The 26903-nt window shown below is 44.3% G+C and overlaps 1 protein-coding gene and 1 long non-coding RNA gene across 11 annotated transcripts in view; one reads left to right on the top strand and one right to left on the bottom strand.

Annotated features, from left to right (window-relative positions):
- The window catches only part of LOC118552412 (uncharacterized), a 139318-nt gene that overhangs the window by 39415 nt on the left and 73000 nt on the right, over positions 1-26903 (top strand). For 4 of the 10 annotated variants that reach the window (XR_013449685.1, XR_013449681.1, XR_013449686.1 and 1 more), the window contains 3 exons: positions 4634-4680; positions 13180-13332; positions 16283-16691. The exons of 3 other annotated variants lie outside the window; for them this stretch is intronic. Coding sequence is in view for 2 of the 7 variants with exons in the window: in XM_078077382.1 (XP_077933508.1) it covers positions 4634-4680; positions 16283-16365 (130 nt within the window). In the remaining 5 variants the exon portion in view is untranslated. Of the gene's footprint in view, positions 1-4633; positions 4681-13179; positions 13333-16282; positions 16692-26903 lie in introns of those variants that run through there. 3 more of the 10 variants (XR_013449682.1, XM_078077382.1, XM_078077384.1) reach the window with 3 other exon arrangements.
- Positions 22372-26903, bottom strand: part of LOC118551397 (uncharacterized) — a 48485-nt gene continuing 43953 nt past the window's right edge. The window contains exons 2-3 of the long non-coding RNA XR_013449687.1: positions 23106-23156; positions 22372-22425 (exon numbers count right to left, since the gene is read on the bottom strand). This is a non-coding gene — a long non-coding RNA (uncharacterized LOC118551397). The remainder of the gene's footprint in view (positions 22426-23105; positions 23157-26903) is intronic.

Raw genomic sequence — 26903 nt, 5'->3', positions numbered from 1 at the left:
TTAACTTGGGTCCTCATTTTCTTCAGAGTAGCTTCACTGGTTTCAGTCTGCTTTCAGTCATGAAGTTGCTCCTACAGCCAGGTTACTGTAAAATCAGTGTGAGATTAGTCACTCAAAATTAATCTTATTATTTCTACTTCATTTTGTTTTTTATCAGAATTCACAGGGCCCAGTTCTCCCACCTTCTGACTTGTCTTTGTTCCTTCTGCAATTCTTCATCTCTCACCACTCAGTTTCCCTCATCTACTGGTTCTTGTCATAGATCTGGCTCTCTTGGACTTCCAGATCTTGACACTGTCTTTTTGGCCTGGAATAATCCTGTCCCACCCCTTCTGCTTCTGACTGACTCATGCTCACCCTTCCCATCTCAGAGTAAATGATATTTCCTTATCGAGGCCACGCAGACCCCCTTGGCAGGGCTTCTCAAACTTTGGTCTGCATAAGAATCACCTGGAGAGCTTTTTTTAAAAAGAGAGATTCCTTATTCTGTTCTCCTGCCCCCTCCACCAAATTCTAACTCAGGAGGTCTGGGATGGGGGTAATGTAAACAAGTCCCCAGGTAATTCTGATTCTGCAGACCACACTTTGGGAACAACTACTCCCAGACTAAATTAAATCTCCCAGCTCTGTGGTTCTGGAGCTTTCTCTATATACTTTATCAAAAGGCATTATTGTTAATACCCCCTTAATGTCTCTCCTCCCAGATAGGCTGACAACATGAGAAGGCAGATTGTGTCCATATTATTTGCTGCTGCATCCTCATCAATCGGCACCTGTGTCCTGAGGCTGGTGGCTAGTCTACCTCAGCCCCGGGGTCAGTAGCTTCTTCCCACAATCATTAATAACTAGGTTGTCTCAACTTCCCGTTTCACTCTTCCAGACTTGCCTCCAACATTGTGAAACAATCCCCTGTATTAAATCTCCTCTGGTTGCAAGACCTAGCATGGTTTCTATTTTCCTGATTATGCTGACTGTTACAAATATTTGTTCAAAAGAGCATCTCTTCAAATACAAATGTGAGTTAAGCATTCATAGTCATGTGAGTTCTCGCCATCACATTTTTTTCCCTTTCTCATTAATTTTTCTGTTCATCAGACACTGAGCTTTTAGTTTGTACCAGAGTCCATGCTTCCACCACTGGTAAAAAGATGAAAGAGACAGTTCTTGGTCTAGAGGGGCTGAGCGTGGGGATGTGGGGATGGGGATGGGATACTTGAAGTGACTGAGATGGCAGAATGCTAAGTGCTGTGGGAACCCCAGGGCAGGGGAGGGGGCGCTAACCCCATCCAAGGCTGGGGAAGCTGAGGAAGCTTTCCCCAGGTTGTCCTGCATGCCAGAGTATTGTAGAAATACAGAAGAGGTAGAGACCAAGTAGGAGAAAATGGAAGGCCTCACAGAAGAAATGACGTTGCTTTGGATCTTGAAGGATGAATAGGAGCATATGATGTAAAAGGTCAGAATCCAGTGTTTCCATGAAAGGGAGCGCCATGTGCCTCAGCATGGGGACACAGCGTTCCTGGTGTGTGCTCAGGGACAAGCCCCGAAGCTGATGCACCTAGGCTACCAGGGAAATGGATTGGTTGGAAAGGAGGTCCTTCAGGCCAATTACAAAGAACCTTAGGAGCCTTGTTGACAAGGACACATTTAGGCAACAGGGACCGACTGAAGGGTTTGAAGATGGTAAAATAGATTCACACTTTAGAAAATTGTGGCTGGAGAACAGAATTGAAGAGTAGAGATGGGCAGCAGCAGGGAGAGCAGTGACGAAGCTGAGGCAGAGAATGTGAAAGCTGACGAGAATGTGACCCATGGGAAGCAGGTAGGGGTGGAGAGGAGCGAACCAGTCCTGGGTCACTGTGCTCCATCCTCAAAAACATTTTCTGGTGAAAGCCTCCATTCTTCCCAAAGGAAGCCTCAGAAATCTGCTTTTATTCATCTTTCTCAAAACTTTGCTAAAGTCTGTTTAACCATGTTTTAAAATTCATGCCCTAGCTGAGCAGTTTTTTATCTTTCCAAATTCTTTTGGAAGGCATCCTGGGGCAGAGGGAAAGGCTCCAAGGGGAAACGTGAGGACTCCCACAAAGTACAAGTAGACACTGTGGATGTAGGGAAACCATGTTCCAAAGAAGGAAAGGAAGGAAGGCTGGGGTGGAGAAGAGGAACAGACCTGAGTCTGAGACAAGACGCTGGGGAGATTTTTTTCTTCTTCTGACTGACGAGAGAGAGAGAGAGAGAGAGAGAGGAAAACTCTGGGAACAAATGGTCAGGTGTTACAAAGTCAAACACCTCTAGGAACTTGGCAGGTGATATGAATGAGGCAGGCTTGGTTGAAGAACATAGAGGCACGTGGTCCGTGCAAAGGGCAGAAACCCACAAGCTCCAGCCAATTATTGTCATGTGGAAATGTAGTGTTGCCAGATCTTGTGATTTGTCAGCAGAAGCCAGAAGTCTAGATATTCCTGTAAAATTACCCACTGTCTTTAATGTGGGCAACTAATTCACATTTTTTCTAAACACCATGCTGGCCAAGTAAAGCACACCATGGCTGCATTTGGCCCTTGGGTGGCCAATTTGTAACCTCTCATCTAGAGGGAAGGGCAGGGCTGTTCTTTGAATAAATCCCACCAGCCAGGGCAGATATGCAGCCTACTTCTGCTAGAACATAAACAAGTCATGAGCCTACAGCGCTTCCAAAAAAAAAAAAAAAAAAAAATCTATTAAATCTCCTGGCTAATTTTGGAAAGCTGATCAGCTGGTACAGAATGTGCTGATATTTAACTGTGGTCTTGTTTTGGTAGGAAGAATTTTATGACGCTGAAGTAGAAGGAAGGAAATCAGTAGTCTCTGAAGTAGTCTCTAACACACCTTTAAAAAATCAGAATTTAAGAGAATGACACTTTGGAAGAGATCATGGTCTAACGTCTCTTTCAGGAGTTTAATACTAACGATTAAAGCTATTTCAATATATATCACAGTATATAAAGAATTCCCATGAATCAATAATAAGACAAAATATGGATAAAGAATAAAGATAAAGAACATGGATAAAGAATAAACACAATTCACAGAAAAAGAAGTATTGTAGGTTTTTCATCTGGAAAAATGCTTTGCTTTACCTCACTTATCATGTAAGAAATCCAAATTATGACAATGCCTTTGACCCATAAATTTGGAAAAAGTTAAAAGGAAAGTTGGATAACAAGTTGTATAGATAAGGGTGTTGGGAAATGACACTATCATACATTGGTGGTGGAATTCTAAATTCCACCATGGCTGCTAAGGAGAGCAAATTAGTGGGATCCATTAAAGTTTGAAGATATGTATACCTCTTGACCCCAAAATTTCTAAATATAAGAATATTAATTTATTACATGGTTTTATTCACACATTTGTGAAAAGATAGATAAATGAATATTTGTTATAGCATCATTTATAATAGCAAAAAGTTGAAAATAAAATGTCCATCAATATGGAAATAATGGACCATGAATGGGACACTGAAGCCCTACACATACTGCAAAGGACACATCTGCATATTAAGGGAAAGAAGCAAGGTTAAGTAGTGTAAATTGTATAATAACATTTGGGATTGCATAAATATGTACTGATATATGTACAGAATGTCTTTGAAAGGTTCAAAAAGTATCTTTTAAAAAGGGTTGCCTCTGGGGAGAGCCAGTTGAGCAGGAAGCAGAGATGGGAGAGAATTAGCTTTTTGCTATATATTCTTTTGTGTATGTTGAATTTTTGTCATATATACACATAAATCTATATTTAATGTATTATATATTGTATAATGTAATAATATGAATACTATAATGTATAAGGTATATTACTTATTAAAAACAATTTTTTTAAAAAGTCTTACTGGGGCGCCTGGGTGGCTCAGTTGGTTAAGTGACTGCCTTCGGCTCAGGTCATGATCCTGGAGTCCCAGGATCGAGTCCCGCATCGGGCTCCCAGCTCAGCAGGGAGTCTGCTTCTCCCTCTGACCCTCCCCCCTCTCGCGCTCTCTCTCTCGTTCTCTATCTCAAATAAATAAATCTTAAAAAAAAAGTCCTACTAACTAAAAAATAAATAAATAAATAAATCACTGACACTGTCAATCCTCTCAAGAGATTTCCTAATGCTTTTGAATCCCAAGATCAAACTTTGGCTTCAAAGTGCTAGCAACCCTACCACAACTTTGGCTATCGAAATAATTGTAGTTATTCTTCTTCTGCTATCTCAGGTTCAGATCCAGATCATTAGCTTTTCTATTCAGCATGCTGGTGAAAGTACATCCAATCCCACAAATGTGAAAAAATGAGACGTGGAAGTCTGACTCGTCTAGTAGAAGTTCGGCATAGTTCCTTCGCGGGAGTCCCGACAGCTCCCAAGCTTTCCTCTGAACCGTTTCTCTGAGGGAAATGAAATGATAAGGCAGCCATTTAAACGACAAGCTGAGCCTGGGTCTAGTGCACTAGAAGTAGAAAATTCAGTGGACTCTTTATGTTCCTACTGTGTAGGAGCACAGATTATCTTTCTCAGGCAGACATGGGAGCGTATAGAGGACTTAGAAATCCCATTAAGTTTCAGAGTCTACTGCCAATAAATTTAATAAGAAATGGAAGCAAGCTTATTTGTTTTACAGCATTCTCAAGACTGCACAAAAAGAAACTCTTAGAAGACTTCAGATCAGTGAGTAAAACATTAATGATTCTTCACCAAATCCCCGAATATATCCTAAGCACCTACTAAGTGCTAGGTCAGTAGGCTAGGCGCCGTGGTAGGGTTACAATGATGGGGAAGGCGTCCATAATCTAATTCGGTACTTCCCAAAGTCTCCTCTGAGAGGAATTCTAGGGAATATTAATAGTGTTTCAAGACAAGAAAGATTTTCTCAACAGTTAAGCATCAGAAAATAAATGAATCAAAGATATAATCCAAGTTTCAGCAGTACAGGACTTTTTAGATCTTTCAATATGTTGATATGCAATGTGAATCTTCCAGAGAGGGACACAGTATGCAGCTTTTCCCCCAAATTATTTGAATACGATGAGCTTTTTGGTTTGAGCAGCTGGAGGAACTAATGTTTTTGCAACATATGTAGGAAAGCAATAGCCCAAATGGAGAGAGAAACATAAATACATATGTGGAAAGTTAAACAGCAAAATAAAACTTTCATAACACAAGCTGGGGTTAACTGCCCAAACGTTTGTCATGGATGCAATAAACAGCCTGAGATCCAAAAAGGAAAAGGTAATGATAACTCAGAGTCAAAAAGACTGCGGGGAACAAAGGGGCTGGGGCTAAGCCTCCAAGAAGGGAGGTATCAGTCAAGGAGGAGAAGAAGATGGAAGGGATAGAGCTGTTTGGAGGGGTAGGAGACCAGCTTGGCTGGAGCAGAGAGTTCATTACAGAGGAGGAGAGAGAGTGAAGTCCAGGTAGGACTGGACTGGAAAGGGCTTTGACTACCTGGAGAAGTTATCTGTACCTTGTCTTAACAATAGGCAGCCTGGAAAAGCCTCTGAGCAGGACACTGGAATGTTCCAGGTGATCTTCTAAGAAAATTACCCCAGTGCTCATTTGCAGAGAGAATTGGGGGTGGGGAGAATGGTGTAGGAAGGAAAGGAAATGGGGGCCAGAAGCTGCCTGTAAAATAAAGATGCGGAGCAGGACTAAGTGCACAGACTATGAAAGGCATTTTAAATGAGGAAGCGACAGAACGTGAAAATTATATGCAAGGGTATCTGTGAGCGGTGTGGGGTTTGGAGTCTGGATGGTAAGGAGAATGGTACCGTTCACGTGGGTAGGATGATTTGGGGGATGTCAATTTGCATTGTGCACTCTGAGTTTTTCCTAACCCACCTTCAACCCCCAGTAATTGCACAAAAGTAAGTAGGCTTTTCATACTTCTTTGCCTGAAAGATTATTGCCTGAAAAACTGTCACCCCTCCTTTTCTTTTCTAAAGCCAAACCTCACAAAAGTTTGGATATCCTAGAATGATGGGCAATAATAACAGACAGAGGAGTTTCTTCAAGGTCAGGGAGAGAGAGGGCAGCTGAGGTGGATCCCAAGAGATGATGTTCTGACAAATGTATACACCCTTGAACCACGACTGTAATAAAGAGACTGAACATAGCTCATCCCCCAAACTGTCCTCATGCCCCTTTGCAATCCCTTTTTACCTCCCTCCCTCCTCCGCCCCCATTCTGAAGCAACTAACCGATCTGCTTTCAGTCCCTGCTAATTCATTTCCACTTTATAGCAGTGTATGTACATAAATAGAAGCATGCAGTAAAAATTCTTTGTTGATTGGCATTTTTTTTCATTCAGCATAATTATATTGATATCCATCTATGTAGTTGTATCCATAATTCATCCTTTTTTACTGCCAAGTAGTGTTTCATTATACAGCTATACCACCATTTGTTTATGCATTTATGTGTCAGTGAACTTCTGGATTAAGATCTGAAAGTTCTTTATAAATTCTGGATAGAGGTCATTTATCAGATACGTGATTTATAAATGTTTTCTCCCAGTCTGTGGCTTTTTCATTTGCCTTAACAATGTCATTCAAAGAACAGTTCTTCATTTTGATGAAGTCCAATGTATCAATGTATTCTTTTGTGGATTGTGCTTTTGGTATTGTAACTAAGAAATCTCAGTCTAAACTGAGGTCATGGAGATTTTATTCTATGTTTTTTCCTAAAATTTCTACAGTTTTAGGTTTTATATTTAGGTCTATAATCCATTTTTTTAAAGATTTTATTTATTTGAGAGAGAGAGAAATGGAGGGGGGAGGGGCAGACGGACAGGGACAAGCAGACCCCCCACTAAGCGCTGAGCATGGAAGCCTCACACGGGGGCTCGATCCCAGGACCCTGAGATCATGACCTGAGCCAAAGTCAGACGCTTAACCAACTGAGCCACCCAGGCACCCCTAATCCATTTTTTAAGGTAATTTTTATATATGGTACAAGCTATAGACTGAAGAGGTTTGTTTTTGTTGTCTTATTTAGTTCTTTTTTAAATTTTTTTTTGTATACAAATATCCAACTGTTCTAGCACCATGTGCCGCACCTTTGTCCAGCGTCAATTACTACATTACGTGCAGGTCTATTTTTGGATTTTCTATTCTGTTTATTATTTCCCTATTTTTTTTTTAAGATTTTATTTATTTATTTGACAGAGAGAGACACAGCGAGACCAGGAACACAAGCAGGGGGAGTAGGAGAGGGAGAAGCAGGCTTCCCGTGGAGCAGGGAGCCCGATGCGGGGCTCGATCCCAGGACCCTGGGATCATGACCCGAGCTGAAGGCAGACGCTTAATGACTGAGCCACCCAGGCGCCCCTCCTTTCTTTATCTAGATGCTGTGTATTTCCTTTTCTTGCTTTATGGCTCTGTCTAGAACCCCCTGTAACAGTGTGTTCTGGTTCTTTTATGTGATGACCAGTGAGATACAACCACAAGAGAAAACACAGGAGAGGCTCAGAGAAACAAAGGTTTATTAGATTCCCAAGTCCTACTAACAGGAGGCATAACACGCCATGCAGGGCCACCTGGGAAGCCCCAGGTGGTTAGGAGACAGAAAGCAGGAGCAAAGAAAAAGCCGAGGCAAGAGTCTTTATGAGGGTTTCTATGGGAGAGACAAGGCAGAGAAGGGTAACAGTTTAGGACTGGCTAGTTTGAACAATTCCGGCAGATTCTGGGTTATAGGGATGGTCTCTGGTTGCCTGGCACCTGGCCCTGGGATGATTAAGGCAGAAGAAGATTGCTTTCTAGGGAGCTTGGGCCAGATAGAGGAGGTTTGGCTCTCAATTGGCTAGTTTGCATACAAATGCATGCCTTCAGCTGAGCCCTATGTTATCTCTAAGAATCGGCTAGTTCCAGAAGCTGCAGTCTCTCCCCAGCCAGAATCGTTATTCTTTTACCTTTTTTTTTAAGATGTTGAAATATTATAATGTACAGAAATATATATTATATATATGACATTTATGTGTTACATATTATACATAATTATGTATATTTATATTATATACATTGTATATATTTGTATTATATACATTGTATATATATGTATTATATACATATAATACAAAAGTTGAACAGACATGGTGAAGTAGACATCCTTGCTTTGTTCCTGGTCTTATGGGTTGACAGCATCATGCGCTCAGACAGGGAAGGCAAACAGACTGAGGAACCATTAGACTCAGTGACTGAGGAATTGCTAATGTCCTTGTAGTGCAAGTTCAGTAAAATTGTGAAAACAGAAGCCCACTTCAGGTGCTTCACGAGAAAGTGTGGCTGAAGATGTCTCTGAGTAAGTATGGATCATTCTAAGTGTTCCGCTGTGAAAAGTAAAAAAATCCAGGCAGTGGTTTGGGAGCGGGGGGGACCCTGAGGAATAAGTAGGTTTTACTGACAGGAAAGACCTAAGGTGTATGTTTAATGATAACCATTTCTCCATCCTCAAATATTACTATTGTGAAACATTTGTCACAATTCCAAAACTTCATTTTTAGAGAGATGATTCACTCAATTCACTTGCCTAGTGCAAAAATAAAGAAATCCTTATTTAAAATGTAAATGTTAAAAGTAATAAATGTTTTCAGATCCCAAATACAAGTAGAAAAATTATGATTTTTTTTTCTAAAATTAGGAGTTCTCGCAATTGGCTCCTTTTTACTTAACAACTGCTAACGCAAAGGAGGAAGGGTGTGAACGTCATGGAGACAGAAGTGTGTGAGATCAACTCGGCAAATGGCCCAGGGCATGGGGAACTAGGCCCCTCTGAGCCCAGCCTTGGGGAGCTTCTGCTGCCATGTTATCTCGTGGTTGGAGGAAGCCTGCCTGCTAGCCGCTTTCTACATCTCACTGTCCTTCTATCTCTGTAATGTGCCTTGTGCACAAGACATTTGCTGTAGGGCCCTGAGAAAATAATGCAAAGAAAATGATAGAAATTTGTGTGGGGGATGCCAATTTGAAGTTGGTTTGGAGAGATCAATTTAACTAGAAGCAAGAAAATTAAATCCAAATTAACTGCAGATAGATTCTTTTCCTATTCCTGTGTTTAAAGTAGAATGATGAGATGATTAAAAAAAAAAAAAACTAGAGCAGGTAGAGCGGGACAGAGGAGAGAATTATGAGCTACTCATTTATAAAACCTGCCACTCGGGGTACGGTCCATGGGCCAGCAGCATCAGTACCCTGGGGACCAGAAGCAGAATCTCAGGTCCCACCCCAGACCTTCTAAATGAGAATGTTCATTCCCGGGTGACCCGTCTGCATACTAAAGTTTGAGAAAGACTGCTTTCAAAAACGTTCAGGAACTGCGGGATGGTTGGTACCTTGAGACGTTCTTTGGGGATCAGACAGCTGAGAGGCAAACCAGTCTGCCTGGAAGGAATCATCAGTAGTTTAGTGGGACATCAGTCAGGGATTAATCAATACAGATTTGCAAAGGAATCTTAGAAGAGGAAGCCGGAGGTTAGGGAAACTGAGTAAGAGGCTGAATGTGAGAACCACACATAAATCCTGTCAGCTTATTCACGCCGGCAGAATCAGGGGCCTAAGGAGATCAAATTTATCTAGAGCTGAAAGGCTGAGCCCAGAATAAGGAATCTGGCCCAAGCCAAGGCCTGGAAGTTTTCTGGATATTTAAGCAAGGAGAGTTTAAACAAGGCATAAGGCTGGAGAAGGAAGAAGCGAGCAGTGTGTAGTGCTTGGCTTGAGCACAGAGCCAAGTGCTGGGCCTGCTCCGTACACCCAGCTCACGGGGTCTTCCCTTTTATACTAAGAACCCCCCTCATACCGCTGGCGTTATTTGGACCCTCCTTAGACGGACTACCTCCAAACAAAAACAAGATAGACCAGAGTACAATTTTCAGGAACATAGTCCTCACTGGAAAGTCTTAATCCTCCCTGGGGATTGCAGGAGACAGTTACTCCCAGCGAGTCAGGAGGCGTGGGGAGCTGGGCTGGCAGGAGGCTCTTTGGGGACTGGCGGTGGGAGGCTGTTGGGAGGCACCTCCCTTTGTGACAGATGTGCATGGCAATCACTCAGGTCATCGTCCACACCCTCCCTTCCTGACCCAGCCCCTGCAACCCTGCAGCTCTAGCTGCTCCTCGGTCCCGACACAGCTGGATTCTCTAGCCTCCTGGTTTTCAAATGTTCTGGATCATCAGGATCACCTGGGAACTTTGGTATATAAAATGCTAACTCCTGCCCTCCCATATCCAGGGCCCTGAGGGATTCTGATAGTGGAGGTCCAGGGTGGGATCCAGAAAATGCGTTAGTAACAAACGCCAGAAAGGGCTTCTGCTGCAGATGTTCGCAGACCGGATTTTCAAGAGCGTTGCTTAACACCCTCCTTCTGCTGCGCTCCGTTGCTGCTCAGGAGCTTGCCAACGGGGGTGGGGGTGGGGGCGGCGGCAGCGGCAAGGGTTCAGGGACTCAGGTGTGTGCTGGGTCCTCTGCCACGGCCATCCCTCTTCTCCCCTCCCCTTTGATGGTATCCAGGCCGAGCTCTCCTTCCCTCTGCCCTCCCCGCCTTCTCAGTGACCGGCAGACAGGTGCAGGCCACCCATCGGCACCTCTTCAGCCTTACCAGCTCTCATCTCTAAATTCTCCCGAACACGTTCTCTTTCGTGCAGTCTCCAGTTCCACTTTTGGAATTCTCAATTCCAGCCAGCTTTTACCCCTCTCTTCTACGGCTTCTCTAGGTCTCCAGTTACCTCTTCAAGGGCATAATCAACAGCCTCTTTCTACTGCCCCTCCTTGGCCTCCCAGCTGCATCTGCCACTGCCAATCACCGTCTTCTCTGAACTTTCTAGCTCTGCTGGGCCGGCCGTTTCAAGGCTATGCCACACTTTGCCTTTCCACTGAATCCACCCAACCCCCCCCACTCCTCCGTGTGAACAGATCTCGGGATCTCGCAGGCATTCATACTTGTCGCTGCCTCATATGCTTCCTTGAATCTCCTGAGAGTTAGAATACCACTGGGGAACCTAAAAAAGGAACTTTCTCCACAGTCGGTTGCCTGACTTGGGAATATCCAAGATCCCATCTTATAGTCGAGACCCGCTACCTAATTTGGAGCATCTAGTGCCGCATGAAAATGGGGTCCCCTTATTTTAAGAGCACCAAGAAATACATACATTAAGCCCATACGTCAGACATGGAGGGCCCTGCACAGGATGGAGCAGTGTGCAGCCACACAGGCCGTGCGCTCAGGGCTCAGGAAGCCGGCCCCACTTACAGGTGCCCCGGCCTGTTAGCCCAGTGACTGTCCAGACCAGGTAAGTGGCTGAGAACATGGTAACCGTTCAGATAAAATCAGCGCACGTTCCCAAGTCACCAGCTAGTTTTCCCAGGGCAACACCCGCAAGTTCCCAGTCAGTCTGCGGGTCCTGTCATCCGGAGCAGGGAGGGGACGGGAACGTGTGAATGACACAGCAGTGTCCTTCAGCCACAGGGGGAAGAAATAGCTCCACAGTGCAGACCAGAAGCATCCTCCTCATCACCCATGCTGTTGCTTTGCATTGGACTGTGGCATACAGGAAATTTTGTCCTAAAACTCTGTGCTCTAGCTTTTTCCCATTTGAGCCCCGAAACCCTAGGCGACCAGACTGAAGATAGAAACTGGAATCCCAGAGGCAGCAAGTCTCCCTGCTTTCTTTGGGGTGGCGCCAAAAAGAGATAAAGAAAGTGTTGTATTAGGCAGCAGTAAACAGGCAAGGGACAAGCAGGCCTTGAATAAAACAGATCTTTATTGGGGCTAAAATGGCCCCAGGCTGACCCCACCCTAAATCCTGGCAGTGTCCAACAACAGGAATTCAGAGGAACAAAAATGCTGGCATTGCCCGCGGCATCCCGTGCATACAGAGCAGGAAGCATTGCAGAAACCCGCAAGCAAGGAATAGATACGTACTATTATCCAGCATTTCAGCCAAAACTTATATCTCAGTCCAGACGACTATGCTACTCTGCCTTCTCGGCCTCAGATTTTTGTCCTGTGACTCACAGGGAAGGCCTTGGGGACAATGAAATATCCCAGAGACCTAAAATAGGTCCTTCTCCCTCCGTCCACATCAGGATGAATTTCCTACAGCATTTGTTTTTCTCCTTTATTAACCAGGCATGAATGATAATATTGGCCGGGCTTAAGCACTCATCTCTGTCAGTGGTAAATATAAATAATGAGGCACATTCATAGAAAAGCATGCCAGAATTTCATTGATTAACATCTTGTGCCACAGGCTCTCTTTGAAATTAAAAACACTTTCAACGACACGGCACAGAAAAGGCATTGCACGAAAAATATTTCGAAGAGGAGGCTGTCATTAAAGCATGCCCAAAATAGAACTGTTTTTATTTAACCATTCTCTCTCCTCTCCCCTGTCCCCCCACCCTCGCGGGCTGGGAGGCTGCCGGCAGTTAAATCACAAGCACTGCAGAAAGCAATTTCGTCCATTTGAATTTTAGAAGCTTCAAAAGCAGACCTACAGGTGATGCTTAGTCCCTGTGTCTCTTTCCCCCCACTACAAGTGATAATTAAGGAAGTGATATGGCCAGATGTAAAATCCAGCTGTTTAGTCATCGATAGGAGGATTTTTCAATGTCTTAACAATGCGTCAGATTCTGCCCCACTGCCAATGGCTTCATTCTGTCCCCCGTCATCCTCCACACACAGCCTCCTCGCTGGCCTCCTTGACTCCAGCTCTGCGCCCCTTTTGCGCTGGGATCCACAGCAAACTGCAAACCGGTCATTGGAAGGCCAGGCTCACTGCAGGCTTGTTTGGCTTTGCAAGTACAGTGGCTTATTTTGTTTGGTTTGGAGTTTTCAGTTTTGAATGCCTTTAAATGGAGCTTGTGTGCTTGCGGCCTCAGCCTCGCACTTCAGCGCCCCCTCTTACCTCTGGCGTGGCCCTCTGGGGCCCATCCCCCACAGGCACTTCTTCCTGTCCTCTGAGGCCCGGCAAGTAGCTGGTCCAAGGAATGTGGTCCAAGCTCCTCGATCTCGGACTCAGGATCCTCTGCCCTGTCACCACTGTCAAGCTTCCCATGTTTGTGTCTCCCAATTCTTTGACCGACCTCTGCCAGCCAGGGTCTCCTCTCCTGCTGGCCTCTCTCTGCAAAGGGGCCAGGGCGCTCTCCTGGTAACCACAACCCTCCCTCCTCCTCTGACTGCAGACTCGGCCTGAAAACCTGACTCTTCTCTCAAGGCCCAGTTGAAAGGTCACCTTCTCTGTGAAGGCTTTGTTCTTCTCAGTCTCCTGTGATAGAAAAGCAAGGACTGTGGCATCAGCCAGACCTGAGTTCGAATCCCGCTCTTTAACTGCCCAGGTATGAGAACTTAACAATTTTCTGAAGGTCTTTGAAGCTCCACCCACGGATTTGTAAAATGAGAATGATTTCTACCACCATGATAGGCTTGTTTTGAATATCGAAAGAAATAATGTATGTCAGAGGTGCATAGGTAATTCCTGGCACAGGAATTATTACAATATGCTTTTCTACTTTCCCAGAACATATTATAGCATTTTCAACACTGAGTGAAGATATTTGTGCCAAGGCCTTTCTCCTGTTGAGTCACAGAGCAGGAAACTCATCTGTTATGTCTGTCACTGCATTTCCCACAGTGCCCAGCACAGACCTCCGACCTTAACATTCAGTAGACATGTGCTAAATGTGTGCTTGCTCAAATGATCCGTTCTGTTTTTGTGAAACTGACAATCATTTGTTTAGCTGATACCCCATGGGAGAAACAGGGCTGAAATACTTTATGTCAACTCATACCACTTTGAGACTTCTTTCTTCATTTTTATTTATTTTTATTTATTTTTTATTTTTTTGATTTATTCATTTGAGACAGAGAGAGAGAGAGAGCATGAGCAGGGGGAGAGGCAGAGGGAGAAGCAGGGCTCCCTCGAAGCCGGGAGCCCAATGCAGGGCTCGATCCCAGGACCCTGGGATCATGACCTGAGCCGAAGGCAGACGCTTAATCATCTGAGCCACCCAGGCGCCCCTTCTTTCCTCATTTTTAGATTTTTAGCCAGGTGATCTAGATTTTAATCCCCCCAATTATAATGGCAATTACCTATGACTTATGTAAATATGTTTTTTTAATTTTTTACTGTTTTTATAGTGCTTCCTATAGACCAGGAACAAGTCCAAGTGTTTCACATTTATTCCTTATGTAATCCTCACAACAAATCTGGGAAGTAGATACAATTTTTATCCCCATTTTGCAGATGAGGAAACCAAAGCTTGTTAAGGTTAAGTAACTGGACTAAAGTCATGCAGCTAGCGTGTGGTCAGTCTGGATCCAAACCCAGTAAGCCTGGCTCCAGAGAACAAAATCTTTACCACTGCCTAGCACAGCCTCTGACATGCTACCTCCAGATCAACTGTAAAGCGGAAAGCAAATGGGATTGATCCAACTGATTTCTGTTTCACAAACAATATAACCTAATTCAGCTGATGCCTTGATTGACTAGACTAGGTGCCCCTGGTGAGCTTGTGTGTGATTGAAAAAGACTGACAGATGCTTTGACCTGTCCCTGCCCCCCCGCCCCCCCACCCCAAACGCCGCCCCCCCCCCCCCCCCCCCGCCAGTCCAGGCTGTTTGTATAGGCCCTGGCAGGTAGCCCTGGGTCTGCTGGAAATCCCTTCTGCCTCTCCGGTAGATCCAAGTATAATTTGTGAAGAAAAGCACTAGTTGATCAAAGAGGGGTGCAGCAGCAGGGGGCCGCTCTGGCAGGAGACCAGCTCCAGCCCAACAGTCCCTCCAGAAGCGGAGGCCACCCGGGAGCAGAGGAGGGGATGGCCACAGCCACAGACTCTTGGCTCAATTAGTGTCGGTCAAAAAAGGCATGGCCTTGAAAATGACTCAAAGCTTAGAGCTGAAATTGCCCCGGGGATTCATGGGCTTGATAGTAGCAGCCCCAGCCCTGCAGAGCTCAGGAGCAGCTTGTGGCCGTGAGAATCACCCACGCCTGCTCATTTGCTCCTGGGGCTCCAGACATGTGGCTACTTTTGTGCCAGAATCTAGGATCACGGGACACCATCTTCCACGCTGTGATCAGTAGCAATGCTTTTCAACCTTTAATATGCAGACAGATTACCTGGGCATCTTGCTAAAAATGAAGGTTCTAACACAGTGGGTCCAAGGTTCCCTGCGATTCTGCATTTGTAACAAACTCTTGGGTGATGCTGATTCTGCTGGTCCACGGACCACGCTCTGAGTTGCAAGGGTCTGTAGAACACTAGCCTCACGGGAGAAATTCATGAGAGATTATGGTTCTTTATAGTGGACCTCTTACGACCTGTAATGTGCTAGAGTGCATGGCAAGTCTTTAGAAAGGATCTATAATATACAGAATTTCCAGACCTCATTTGCCCAAAGAAACTTTTTTGGTACAACATCTATAAACATCTCTGTTAATTAAGATTAGGTTCAATTTCCCATGAGAGACGATGGACTCTGAAAAACCCAAACTGAGGGTTCTAGAGGGGAGGGGGGTGGGAGGATGGGTTAGCCTGGTGATGGGTATTGAGGAGGGCACGTTCTGCATGGAGCACTGGGTGTTATGCACAAACAATGAATCATGGAACACTACATCAAAAACTAATGATGTAAGGTATGGTGAATAACATAACATAATAGAAATTGAACCTAATCTTTTTTTTTATTAACAGAAAATCCAAAGTAACAGTGACTTTTTCTCTTCCACATAAAAGAAATCTAGATAGTCTGGGGTCGGCATGGCTCCTGGCAGTGTCAGAGACCCAGTTTCCTCCTGTCATGCTGTTCCACTCTGCGCAGCTTGTGGCTTTCACATCAGAGTCCAAGATGGCTGAGCCAGTTTCAGCCGCCGCAAACACAGAAACACCGCCAGGAAGAAGGAAGGGCAAGAGAGAGACACACACACACTCCAGCCACACTTCCAAGAAGCGGCACACACTGTCTACTCTTTCATCTCATTGGCCAGAACTTTATCACAGACAAAAATACAAGGAAGGCTGGGAAGTGTGGTCTCTATGTTCGGAGTGGCCATATTCACAGCTAAAAAATCAAGGGTACCGTTACCAACAAGGGAGCAGTGGGTATTGAGGGAAAACAAGCTATTTCTATCACAGTGTCTTAAAGAACTAGTAAAAATAGTTTGGGAAATGATACTCTGGTCCCAGCCCATCATTTTCCACATCTGGTTGGTGGTGAGCCAGGACAGGCATCTCTATCTCTTGACTCCCATTCCAGGTCATACTCAATTACTTTATGGTTCCTCTTCAGATGGCATCCTTCCTATCCCTCATGACAGAGAGGACACCCCAGGGAGTCCCTATCTTGGCTGCTGGAGGCTACAGCCCTGTTAGGAGCACCTGGCTGATTGGAATGACATGCCCAGCTCCCCCTGGGCTCAGAGAACACATTAATGTCACAGAAGAGAGGCAAGGACACTGGAGAATGAAACCGTGGGTTGTTATTTTGCCATTGGACAGATTTGCACCAACAGGCAGAAGACAGCATCCGAAGTTGTATTATTCATGCAATTTTACAGTCAACCCATTCTTTGTGAATGCTTCTCTGTGAATTTCTCAATGCTTGAGCCTTCCAGCCTTGCCTTACTGTCTTTCAATGTTGATCTGCTATGGGAGGCAGTGAGGCTCATTCTCTAACACTGAATCATTGAGCAAAATCAGTTCTGTCTCAGTGCTGTGGTTCCTGTACTAAATGAAAAAGAAATAGAATGGGGGCTGGGGAAAGGGAGATTTCACATTTACTGCCTGCCTACTGCGTGCCAGATGCTAATCTACATGTCTATATATTTGTCTTATTTAATTAACACTCATTGCAGTTTATGACACTGAGCAGCGGTGACCAAGCTGGGGGTTGAACCAGATATGTATGCCTTGAAAATCCATCTCTTTTTACCAGGACAGAAAATAGGAGCCTTCTACATGTGTCGTTCACTTTCTTTGTCTCGGTGCTCCACTCTCCCCCCCACCCCGCCCCACCACAACCACATTCTTTCACACATTGACTTTGTGTTCATCTTTTCCCAGTAATTAGTAAATTACAACCCCCGCATCTGAAATTCTTGACATTCATTTGCTGTTTCCCAGTAATTCATTCCATTTGGTATTTGCTTTGAAAAAGACACAGAAGTCCTCGCTAATGCGGCACGCACCCCCTTGCCTGGATGAGGCTCTTCACCTCATTTATCACATTGCGTTGCTGGTCCTGAAGGCTGACAGGCAATTCAGGCTTTCTGAATGCAATTCAGGCATTGATTTTAATCTATAAAGCTTTGGCGTCTGGGTCCTGGCTGCCATGGAAATGAAATAGCTTCTTGGATACTTTTCTACATGCTGCTGCTAACTGTTCTGAAATGCGGGGCTCGGAGAGACATTTGTGTGCTTCTTCTGGTGTGAAAAGGTCCAATGTGAATAGCTTCTGAACTTTAACCATCCTTGTTGACGCGGAAGAGGAATCCCGAGCAAGGACATATATATGGAATGCGCTTACATTCATGGACCTACACACTGAATTTATTGATAATATCGGGCGAAAAATCAATTTTAAAAATACAGAGTAAGAGGTGGCCAACACCTCTGGTTTTCAAACAGAAAATCCGGAAGCCCGAACAGGACAGTGGGTGCCAGGAAGCCAATGAGGAAGCGTGGTGTTCAGTGTTTCGTGTGTGATCTGATGCTCTCTTACCCGCACCGGGGAAGTTGGTGGCAGGAAAATGATTCTGAGGCACATGCTTTGTCAAGGTGGGGATGGGAAGCGTGAAAGTTTGGTGCTTACACTCAAAGTGTGCCTGCCCCCCCACACCACACACACACACACCCCCAGGGGAAATATGACACCACCTTTGTTCCAGTTGGCCCCGGAGGCTGGGAAAGGCTGAGGAAGACCACAACGGTTAGGAGGATTTAAATGCTCTCCACCGGAGTTCTGCTTTCATTCTCTTCACTCGAGGTTTCTGGCTCGCTGCTTGATTGTTCACGTGGCATTCATTTCAAAATGCAATTCCTTGCTTCAGCTTTTTAAATTCTGATGGCATTGGCATTAGCAAAGAAGGTGACAAAGCCGTTGACATGTTGACATCTATCCCTAAAAGGACAGAGCTTTCATATTTTTTTTTAAATAAGAATGTGTCCAAAAGTCAGAGACTTGAGTGAAAGTAGAAATGGGAAAGGATGAACCTGAGGCGCTTTCTAGTAACAAATGACAGCTGAATCCACCGTGGGGCTTTAGGTTTCCATAGAAGGCTCATGGACCATGACCCTGTATGGAGAGTTGGCTGGAACACGGATGTAATTGGGTCCCTAAAACATCACTCCATACCAAACATTTGGGAGCACATATAACTTGGCCTACAGATGCCAGTCTCAGCTCCCATGAACAGTTAAGGATAAGCTCAACTATGGCTTCTCAGGATCACCCATCCTTCTCTAATTACCCAGTTCTGTTTAGAAAGTCCTCGTGAAAATCCTCCCAGCACTAAGAACTCCAGGTATAACATCGGAAATGTTCTCTGTAGGGTTTAGCTTCAGCAAAGCCAGGTCAGGCTGGGAGAGAGAGCTGACATCAGATGGCATCAGTCTGGTAAGTGCACACTGACTTTCTTCCAGACGACAAACAATGGCTCGGTTTGTAAAACGTCAAAACAGCTGTGTGATTAAGTCAGTTCGGTCAAGAATCTCTCAGGGCAGTTGCTTAGAACATCAAGACAGAATAGCTAGTCCTTGCCTTTTTACTTTCCAAATGTGAACTGTGTGGCCTTGGGTACATGAGGAGTGAGCAGGAGGTAGGCACCATAAACTCACTTTATATTTGCCAAAGCCAAGCCAGCCCTTGTAAGACCGACCAGACAGCTACAAGGCCAGGGAGGGCTCATCCACATCCTCGGGTATACCAGACACCAGCTAGAGCTCTCGGTGATTCTCCATTCTCTGAGAACAGCCCTGACCCGCGGGAATGGGGCCCCAGCCATCGTGTCTGTGTCCCATGGCCCAGTAGCTTGCAGAGTTGTCAGATCCAGGGGAAAACGAACCCAAGATGGATGAATCAGGGCCATGATCCACTGCCTGCAGGGTAGGTAAAAACATTAGCAGTTTGCTCACAAATAGTATTGTCCTTTAAAATCATCAGAAGTATAAACTGGCATACTTGCCATGGCTAAGCCAGGCTCATTGGAATATTTCTACAGAATTGGAACTAAAAGGGGGTCATCTCTTCTCTGGAGGTAGAAGCCATGGGGCAGGACCTTAGCCCTGTGAGCAATCCTATTCTCCACCAAGCCAGAGATGCTGGTCTGCAGTTCATGGAGGGATGAGAAACAGATGCAGACACAGTCCTGGAGACATTTGATTCTTGGGTCCAACTGCTCCCTCCCCCTTGTGTTGGCAATTATATGAGGCACCCCCTTATCCTTCCAATAAATTCTCTTCTGCCTGAGCTAACTAGTGTTGGGTTTCTATCAACGTGACACATTGGCGAATTTTCTCATCCTGACAGCTGACCCCACTGGAGACACCAAGGCCATGGCTGCCCCTACAGACTCGATGTTGTTGTCTTTGTCCTACAATTAGATGATTCTTTGTGTGTGTGTTGGGGTGGGGGTGGGGGGCATGTGTGTGTGTATTTGCCTCCAATCACCCATTCATCCCCTCTTTCCTCAAGGATGCCTCTGAGTCACAACCTGTTGTATGTGACACTCAGGTGTTCAAGGATTCTTAAGGACACCACTCCCTGTGACCCAAAGTTCACCGTGGCATTCCTGTCCCCTGCTGCAGGCCACATCCTCACCTTCTCTCTATGCGTGGAATTCTGTGCCTCCTGGCTCAATACCTTCCCATCCTTTTATTACATTCCCCCACCTCTGTGGTTGCTTGGGATTTCTGGCAGATAATGGTGCAAAATTGGCAACGCCGCCCCCTCCTCCATCCAGGACTGTGAACTTTTCCTGTCCCCGAGAACTTTCATAAGCATCCTGTGTTCCTCCTTTCCCTCTCCTCTGTTAGCATTACAGCCAAACCCTCAGACGATGGAAAATTATCTCCTCTTTTTAAAACCCAAGGAAGCCGGCTTTATGGCTTCATTTTGGAATATTTGACCTTGATTTCAATAGACTTTTAGGATCTTATTTCTGAAGATTATATATAGAGAGAGGCCCTTCACGTTCTCAGATTTAATACTCACCATCTCTCCATATGGCAGACATTTTTTTGGCTGCAGAGCATCTCAATTTCCTTCCTATATTTGTGAAATTAGTTGGAGACAGAAGGCTCGTTCTATGGGAGCTGCAAAGGTTGATATTCACTCTTCTAGTTAGAGCCCCAGCACCCAAACTAGGCATGGCCCATCAGATGCACGCCTCTGGGACTGAGAATCAGAAGCGAATTAGTCCAAGAAGGGATCATGGATTATCCATTCTGGTGGGAGCAGCAAAGACAGCAACATCCAGTCTGTAGGGGCAGCCAAGGCCTTGGTGCCTCTAGTGGGGTCCAATGCCCAATAGCAGGGCAGCAGTGTCCATGTTGGACAACTTCTGTGGCATTGATCTTGGCTGAGGATGGGCTCCCCAGCTTCACGGGCTGCCTGTTCATTTTCTCAACAAGGTTCTCCAGCCTTCCCCACAGATTCTGCAATGTCCCCAGTGCCCTTTTGTAGTTAAGTTTTTCATAGCTAGAAACTATTAATGATGCACCTTCAAAGTGTTCATGATAGGCAGAAATTTATCTTTTTTCTTGCAGCACATACATGAAATATGTAATCTGGAAGGCTAACACATGTAAGATCTAGTTGATTCACTGATGAGTGAGCCTAGCTGACTTCCAGTATCCACGACTCAATTCAACTTTATTCTCTCTTGTGAAATGGTAGCAGACAGCTTGTTTCTCATGGGGGGAGGCAAAAGTAGAAGTGATAAAAGTACAAAGAAAGGAAGAAATGGTTCTACCCAGAGAGTAACTTTATTCATGACTTAAGTCCTGTGCATAAAATACAATCATAGCTCTGATGGGATCACTGCAGTGATGCTTCTCCTATTGTATGGGGGAAAGTATAGTCTTAGAATTCTTATTATATTCTTCTATTTGGTTTATCAACTAAACCAGGAAGGTATTGACAGTGAAAAGAGATGCTGTTAATGGAAATGCTGAGACAACAGACAGAATGGTCAGCCTAAGTAGTAGAGACCTGGATATTCTAGAAGGTCTTAGGGTCTACCAGGCACTGAGTTATCTGTGATGGCGCCTACCCCATAGCACTCCTTCCTTCTTCCTCAACCAGATTCTAGTTCTTTTTCCTCAGGTCCAAAGCTGGAGACGGACAAGTGTCAGCATGCCTGCCCCTCGCTTGCACCCCCATATTTATGCATCTGGCGACACATTCTACATTTTCACATGTTCTTACGGGGGTGATTTCCATAGCAATGGCAGGAATATAAAAAAGGCACCTGAGTGATGCTTTAAAGATAAACCAGCTTCTTTAAGAAGCCTTCCCTCTGGGGAGCGACAGGCTATTGCCTCTAGAGTTTCTTAGCTCCCTGCCACATATGTACATTTCCAACCCCAGCTCACAATCTTCCGGCTTAATTAATTACCAACATGGTAGCCTCCTTTTTAGGCCAGGAGATAAAGAGAGATCCTTGCTGGACAGCTGTGGTTTACAGGTGTTTTATGAACCAAGAAGGAAAAAAACTTGCATGTTTGGAGTGCCTACCACACACCCGGCACATTTACTTATTTTGTCTCATTTTCATAGTAACTCAAGCAGAACAAGGATACTTCTGCAGGGCAGGCCGAGCCTGTGCAAGAGTGGCAAATTTTACATCCAGCATCTCATTCCTGTGTCTCATCACCAAGAAGGCCAGAGAGGAGAAAGCATGAAGTAGTTAGAGAGGGTCTACGTCGGGCAGGGGACACAGGTGTGGACGGAGAGCGGAACGCATGGGGCTCGGCCTGGCTATTCTGTTTCCAAACTCTTTGTCTCCGAGCAGAGGGGATGAAGGGAGGAAAGAGTGGTACTGATTCATTTTCTGAGCTGAGAGGGGATGCCCTGCAAACAAAGGGTATTAACTAATTGGGGTTTGCTTCCTTGACACTTAGCTGTCAGCCTCAGTGAGTTTTCTCCTTTTTTAATTTAAGGAAATGTGTGCACAGCATTATCTTTTTAAACAAAGCCCTAGTAATTTTTCACCTCCCTACAAGAATCTCCATTTTTTTGAGACCCTGTCACCATTGTTTTAAACTTTTGCCCTTTTGAGCACGCATGGAAAAGTTCTTCTCACCTGTATTTGAAAATTCAATTCATTCATTTGTTCATTCATTCATTCACACAGGTATTTGTTCTTCCAGTCATGGTGCTTTGGGCTGAGTAAGGCGAAGGGCCATAGGCCCTACCCTCATGGAGCTTGTCATCTAATTGAAAGAAAGAAGTCAGTTAATTATACAGTTACGGAATTACAGATTGGGATAAGAGCAATGAAAATAAGGGTACCCGATGGTGACAGAAGTGCTGTGACATGGCCCCTGTTCCCCACATTCTGCCTTTAAAGTCGTTCCATTTAGAGGATGGATGAGTTAGCACATTGAGACATCACCACGAGTAAGTTCGGTCACATCACTTTTGTCCAAACAGATGCGTGAGATCAGTGTCCTGAGGAAGTGGGAGGATTTATGGACTCAAAGGAGAATAAAGGAACAATTTGGGAGCATTAGACATTGATTGGTGGGTGAACCTGACCAGTGAGCTCCAGAAACCCTATTTGCAGCAAAAAAGCATCAGATGCCCAAGAGGGAAGGAGAAGGACACAGAATGAGAAGCTAAGAGCACAGAAAACAGATCTGTCCTAAGGAGGGCCTTACCCAACCCTGCACATACCTGGAGAAAGGATAAATATAAGGTACAGGGAGTGATCTTAAATTCACTTGTCATTAGTACCTGAGCTATTCAAAGCTAATTTTTGGTGACTTCAGATTAGTAATAGACACAGGTGTTTGGCATTCTCTCTGAAACCAAGTAGCATCTTTTTATTAGAGGTTTTCCAGATGGCTGCATTCAATTCTGCCAACTACACAGATGGGAAGGGTTCCCTTACCTGGACTGAATGTGTACATCCCGTCAGTTGTCACTTGTCAAGCATGGTCTCCTAAATGAGATAACACAGGATATGGTTGAGTTAAATGAACATTTTTTATTCCTGGTTATGACTTAATCTCTGGTTATGATTGATTCCTGGTTATGTCCTTAATCCCTCATCTTATTGAATGAGATCAAACAACATGTACACACGAAGTCTCTCCCCCTTTTTCCTTATTTTAATCTGAAGCCCAAGCCAGGACTAATTATGAAAAATCAGCCCCTTGCTTTGCTTTCCCCTGGGCTTCCACCTGGCCCTGCATATCCCTCTGGATAAAAACAGCTCCTAAGATGAAGGCTCAGCCAATGCTGTTTTACCATTCCACAGGCAGAAGTGAAAAGAGAGAGTTTCCCCAGGATTAATTCTCATTCTGTCACCCTTTCCACCAGGGTGTCCATCACCAAGCCTTGGGAAGGGCGTGTGGATCCTCAGCTAAACCCGTGGAAAATCCTCCCTGAGTTTAGAGTTGAGGAAAGAAATTATGCAAACACTCTTTTCAACTTTCCCTTGGGCAGTTCATGCAAGGGCTGTTATGTTTCATAAAGAGCTAATGTGAGTTTCCTCTAGTATTTCCCTTCTCTTAACTCAAACAAGGTCCTGAAGTTCTCTTGGAGTCTGAATTTCAGTGGGATTTTGCTTTGTGTAGGTTGGAACCTTTGTATGTTTTTCAACTTCATTTTAATTTCAGATACGTCAAGGAGCTCTTTCTCCATGCCTAGGATGGTGTGATCTCAGAAGTGTAGAACTGTGTCTTACGACATTTCATTTACCATGTGGCTTGTTGGTAGCCTTTGCAAAATAGAAGTTGAATTAATCTATCATTCAAGTCTAAGGCAACTTCTCTGCTTTCAGGAAATTTAGAATTGGACGAGAGAGATAAAGGCATGCATACATAAAGAAAGATATATAAAGTAGCGTGGTACAATGGGACGTGTTTTAAGTTGAAAATTAAGAGCCTATATCAGAGTGTGGTTCTGCCATTTATAGATGGTGACTCAACATTAATTCCCTGAAACCCAGTTTCCTCATCTGCAATGTGAAAAGTTGGACTAAATAATATCAGATGACTCCCTATAAATTCTGCCTGCAGATGATATTTCAAATCTATCCTCTTGCTTCCATGCCCACTATTACTCCTGTCCAGACTACCACCATCTTGTTCCTATAGCATTGTAAAAGCCCCTGGTCTCCCTGCTTCCAGTCTGGCCTTCCTAGATTTTGTTGTCACAGCTCTATAGAGTAACTTTTTGAAAATACAAATTATATCTTCACACATGCCCCTCCCCTACTACCAAAAATCCTCCATTGGCTCCCAACTGCACTTAGAATAAAACATAAGCCACATAGCTGGTCTTCCATGACTTCCATAGCCTGACCTCTGATTATCTCTCTGACCTTACCATCTTGTGCTCTTCCCCTCATCTACTATGTGATTACCACCTTTTTTTTTTTTTAGGCCCAAACCATGCCCATAACCATCCTGTTCTTCCATCTAGAAAATTCCCTTCCCAATGAACCCATCCATATCTTCTGGGCTTTTTGCCTCAGGCATTCCTTATTCTCTCTTTCTCCCTCCAAGTAAGACTAGGAACTGAGGAGATAAGGAGCAGACATTAAGATTGGGTTCCAGTCCAATTGAGAAATTAAGTGGAGAGTAATATAAAAGTTTCTAATTTGGGAGGCTAATGGAGGCAGGAGAACAGAAGGGGAAGAAGAGGTTTGGGATATGTTAAAGGAACTCTCAGTGGCTTGTTGATAAATCCTTGTCTTTCTTTAGATGCGTTCCCTTATCTAAAATACATAAGCTTTTTTTCACAAAGAAGATGGTAAGCACATTGTGGCTAAACTGGTTGCTATATTCAGTGTCTGATTTTATCAGTCAGAGCCCCATTCAGATTGGTCAGTGCCCAGCTGATCCAAGTGTTAAAGTTTTAAATATCATGGCTGCTAGTGGTCTTTCAAGTGTCCCACTCCCCTTTCTGAACCATCTCCTGCTCTACACTGGAATGCCATCCCCAGGCAGAGCTTATCAAAGTTTTCCTTCCAGGGACCCATGAAGGTAGAAATTCCTAGATTAGAGGTTGTGGACCAAATTTATTTGAAGACTCTTTTCTTTAAGCCTTACAATTCATCAAAATTTGTATTCTGCTTCATAAAAAATCTGTATTTTTTTTAATATGAAAAATACGTTTTAAAGCACTATTATGGTTTGCGGCTTAAAGAATAGGCTTGGAAGTCAGAACCCAAAGAGTCTGGATTACTGTCCTGCCACTCAGGAGTTGTATGACCTTGAGCAAGTTACCTGACCTCTCTGAGCCTCCATATTCCTCATATGGTTGCTGAGCACATACTCATACTCTATGGATTGTGAACACCCTGAGGGCTGGAGTCTGTGTTTTGTCCATCCTCATATTCCCCACAGAGACTAGAAGAGTGCCCTGTCCATAGAAGTCACTTTATATGCGTTCATTCCTCTACATCAGACATATGTGCACTTATGGTTATCCAGTTTTTACCACTAGATGGAGAGCATGTATCCTAGGATTTTTAATCCATTAGTAAGTGAGAGAGCAAACATTTGTACGTAGTATCTTAACCAAATCAACTTATTTATTAATGACAGTATCATTAAAACTAGCTCCCAAAAATGCAATTATAAGATAACTTGCAGACCTAATTGTTCTTAAAATAATTAAAAGGCAAAGGCAAGAGAGAAACATGAACTTCAGGATAGCAGTTAACTCTGGGGATGGCATAAATTGGAATTTGTGGGAGTGGGGAGCTCTAAGTGTATCTATCTGCTGATTTCTTATTTAAAAATAGATTCCAAGCAAATATGTCCAAAAGCGTTAACCTCAGATGAATTCTGGGTGGTAGTGGTGAATACCCGGATGTATATCTCTGGGTTTGAAATTTTTCACAATTGCGTTTTTGTAAAGCGGGGGAAAAGACTCAAAGATGAAATTTATGCTTACTGTTTCTATCTCTATACATGCTGCCTAACGAGCTTTTTAATGATTTCCCCGGAGAGCTGCAATTTGCTACAGAAAATACAATAGAGCAAAAACCATACCATGTCTCTCCCATTGCCACCTTCCTCCTGAACCTTACATTTCGCCCTGAAGTTAAGTCTTTTAAAGGTCATCACTTCAATTCAGTTGGCTAATTAGTTCCTGTCTCCAAATCGAATTGTTTTCAACTGATTTGAAAGATGTAGAAACACTGTTTCTGCATGTCTGTTCTGGTTACTATCGCTACGCTAACAAACTACCCCAAACCTTCACGGAATGAAATACCCATTTTACTAGGCTGGTGAAACTTTGTTCCATGATATCCGGGGCCTCAAGCTGGAAGACTTAAACTGGGAAGTGACTTGACAGTTGGAAATAACTTGCCAGCTGGGGATGGAAATCACTGGGGGGGGGTGTGTGGAGTGTCCTTGCTCACATGTCTCGTAGTTGTTACTGGCCGGCACCTGACACTTCAGCTGGGCTGTTGAATGAGCCATCTTCTGGTTATAAACAAGTCACTGTGGTTGGCTCCGATTCCACAGGAGGGGACTGAGATAACAATACTCTCAATGAAAGGGGTGTCAGAGAATTTGCAGGCATATGATAAAACCATCACAATATCCTCTTAACTCTGCTATTAAAATGAAATGAAATTGATAAACCTGGACCCCACTTCCTCTTTGTCCACTCGAGTGATCTACACGGAGGAGCATTTGAGTGTATCCACTAAATTATCTAGGAACAT

The sequence above is a fragment of the Halichoerus grypus genome, chromosome 7 (genome assembly GCF_964656455.1).
Source record: "Halichoerus grypus chromosome 7, mHalGry1.hap1.1, whole genome shotgun sequence".
NCBI lineage: Eukaryota > Metazoa > Chordata > Mammalia > Carnivora > Phocidae > Halichoerus > Halichoerus grypus.
This window is presented reverse-complemented; position numbering and strand designations above follow the sequence as displayed.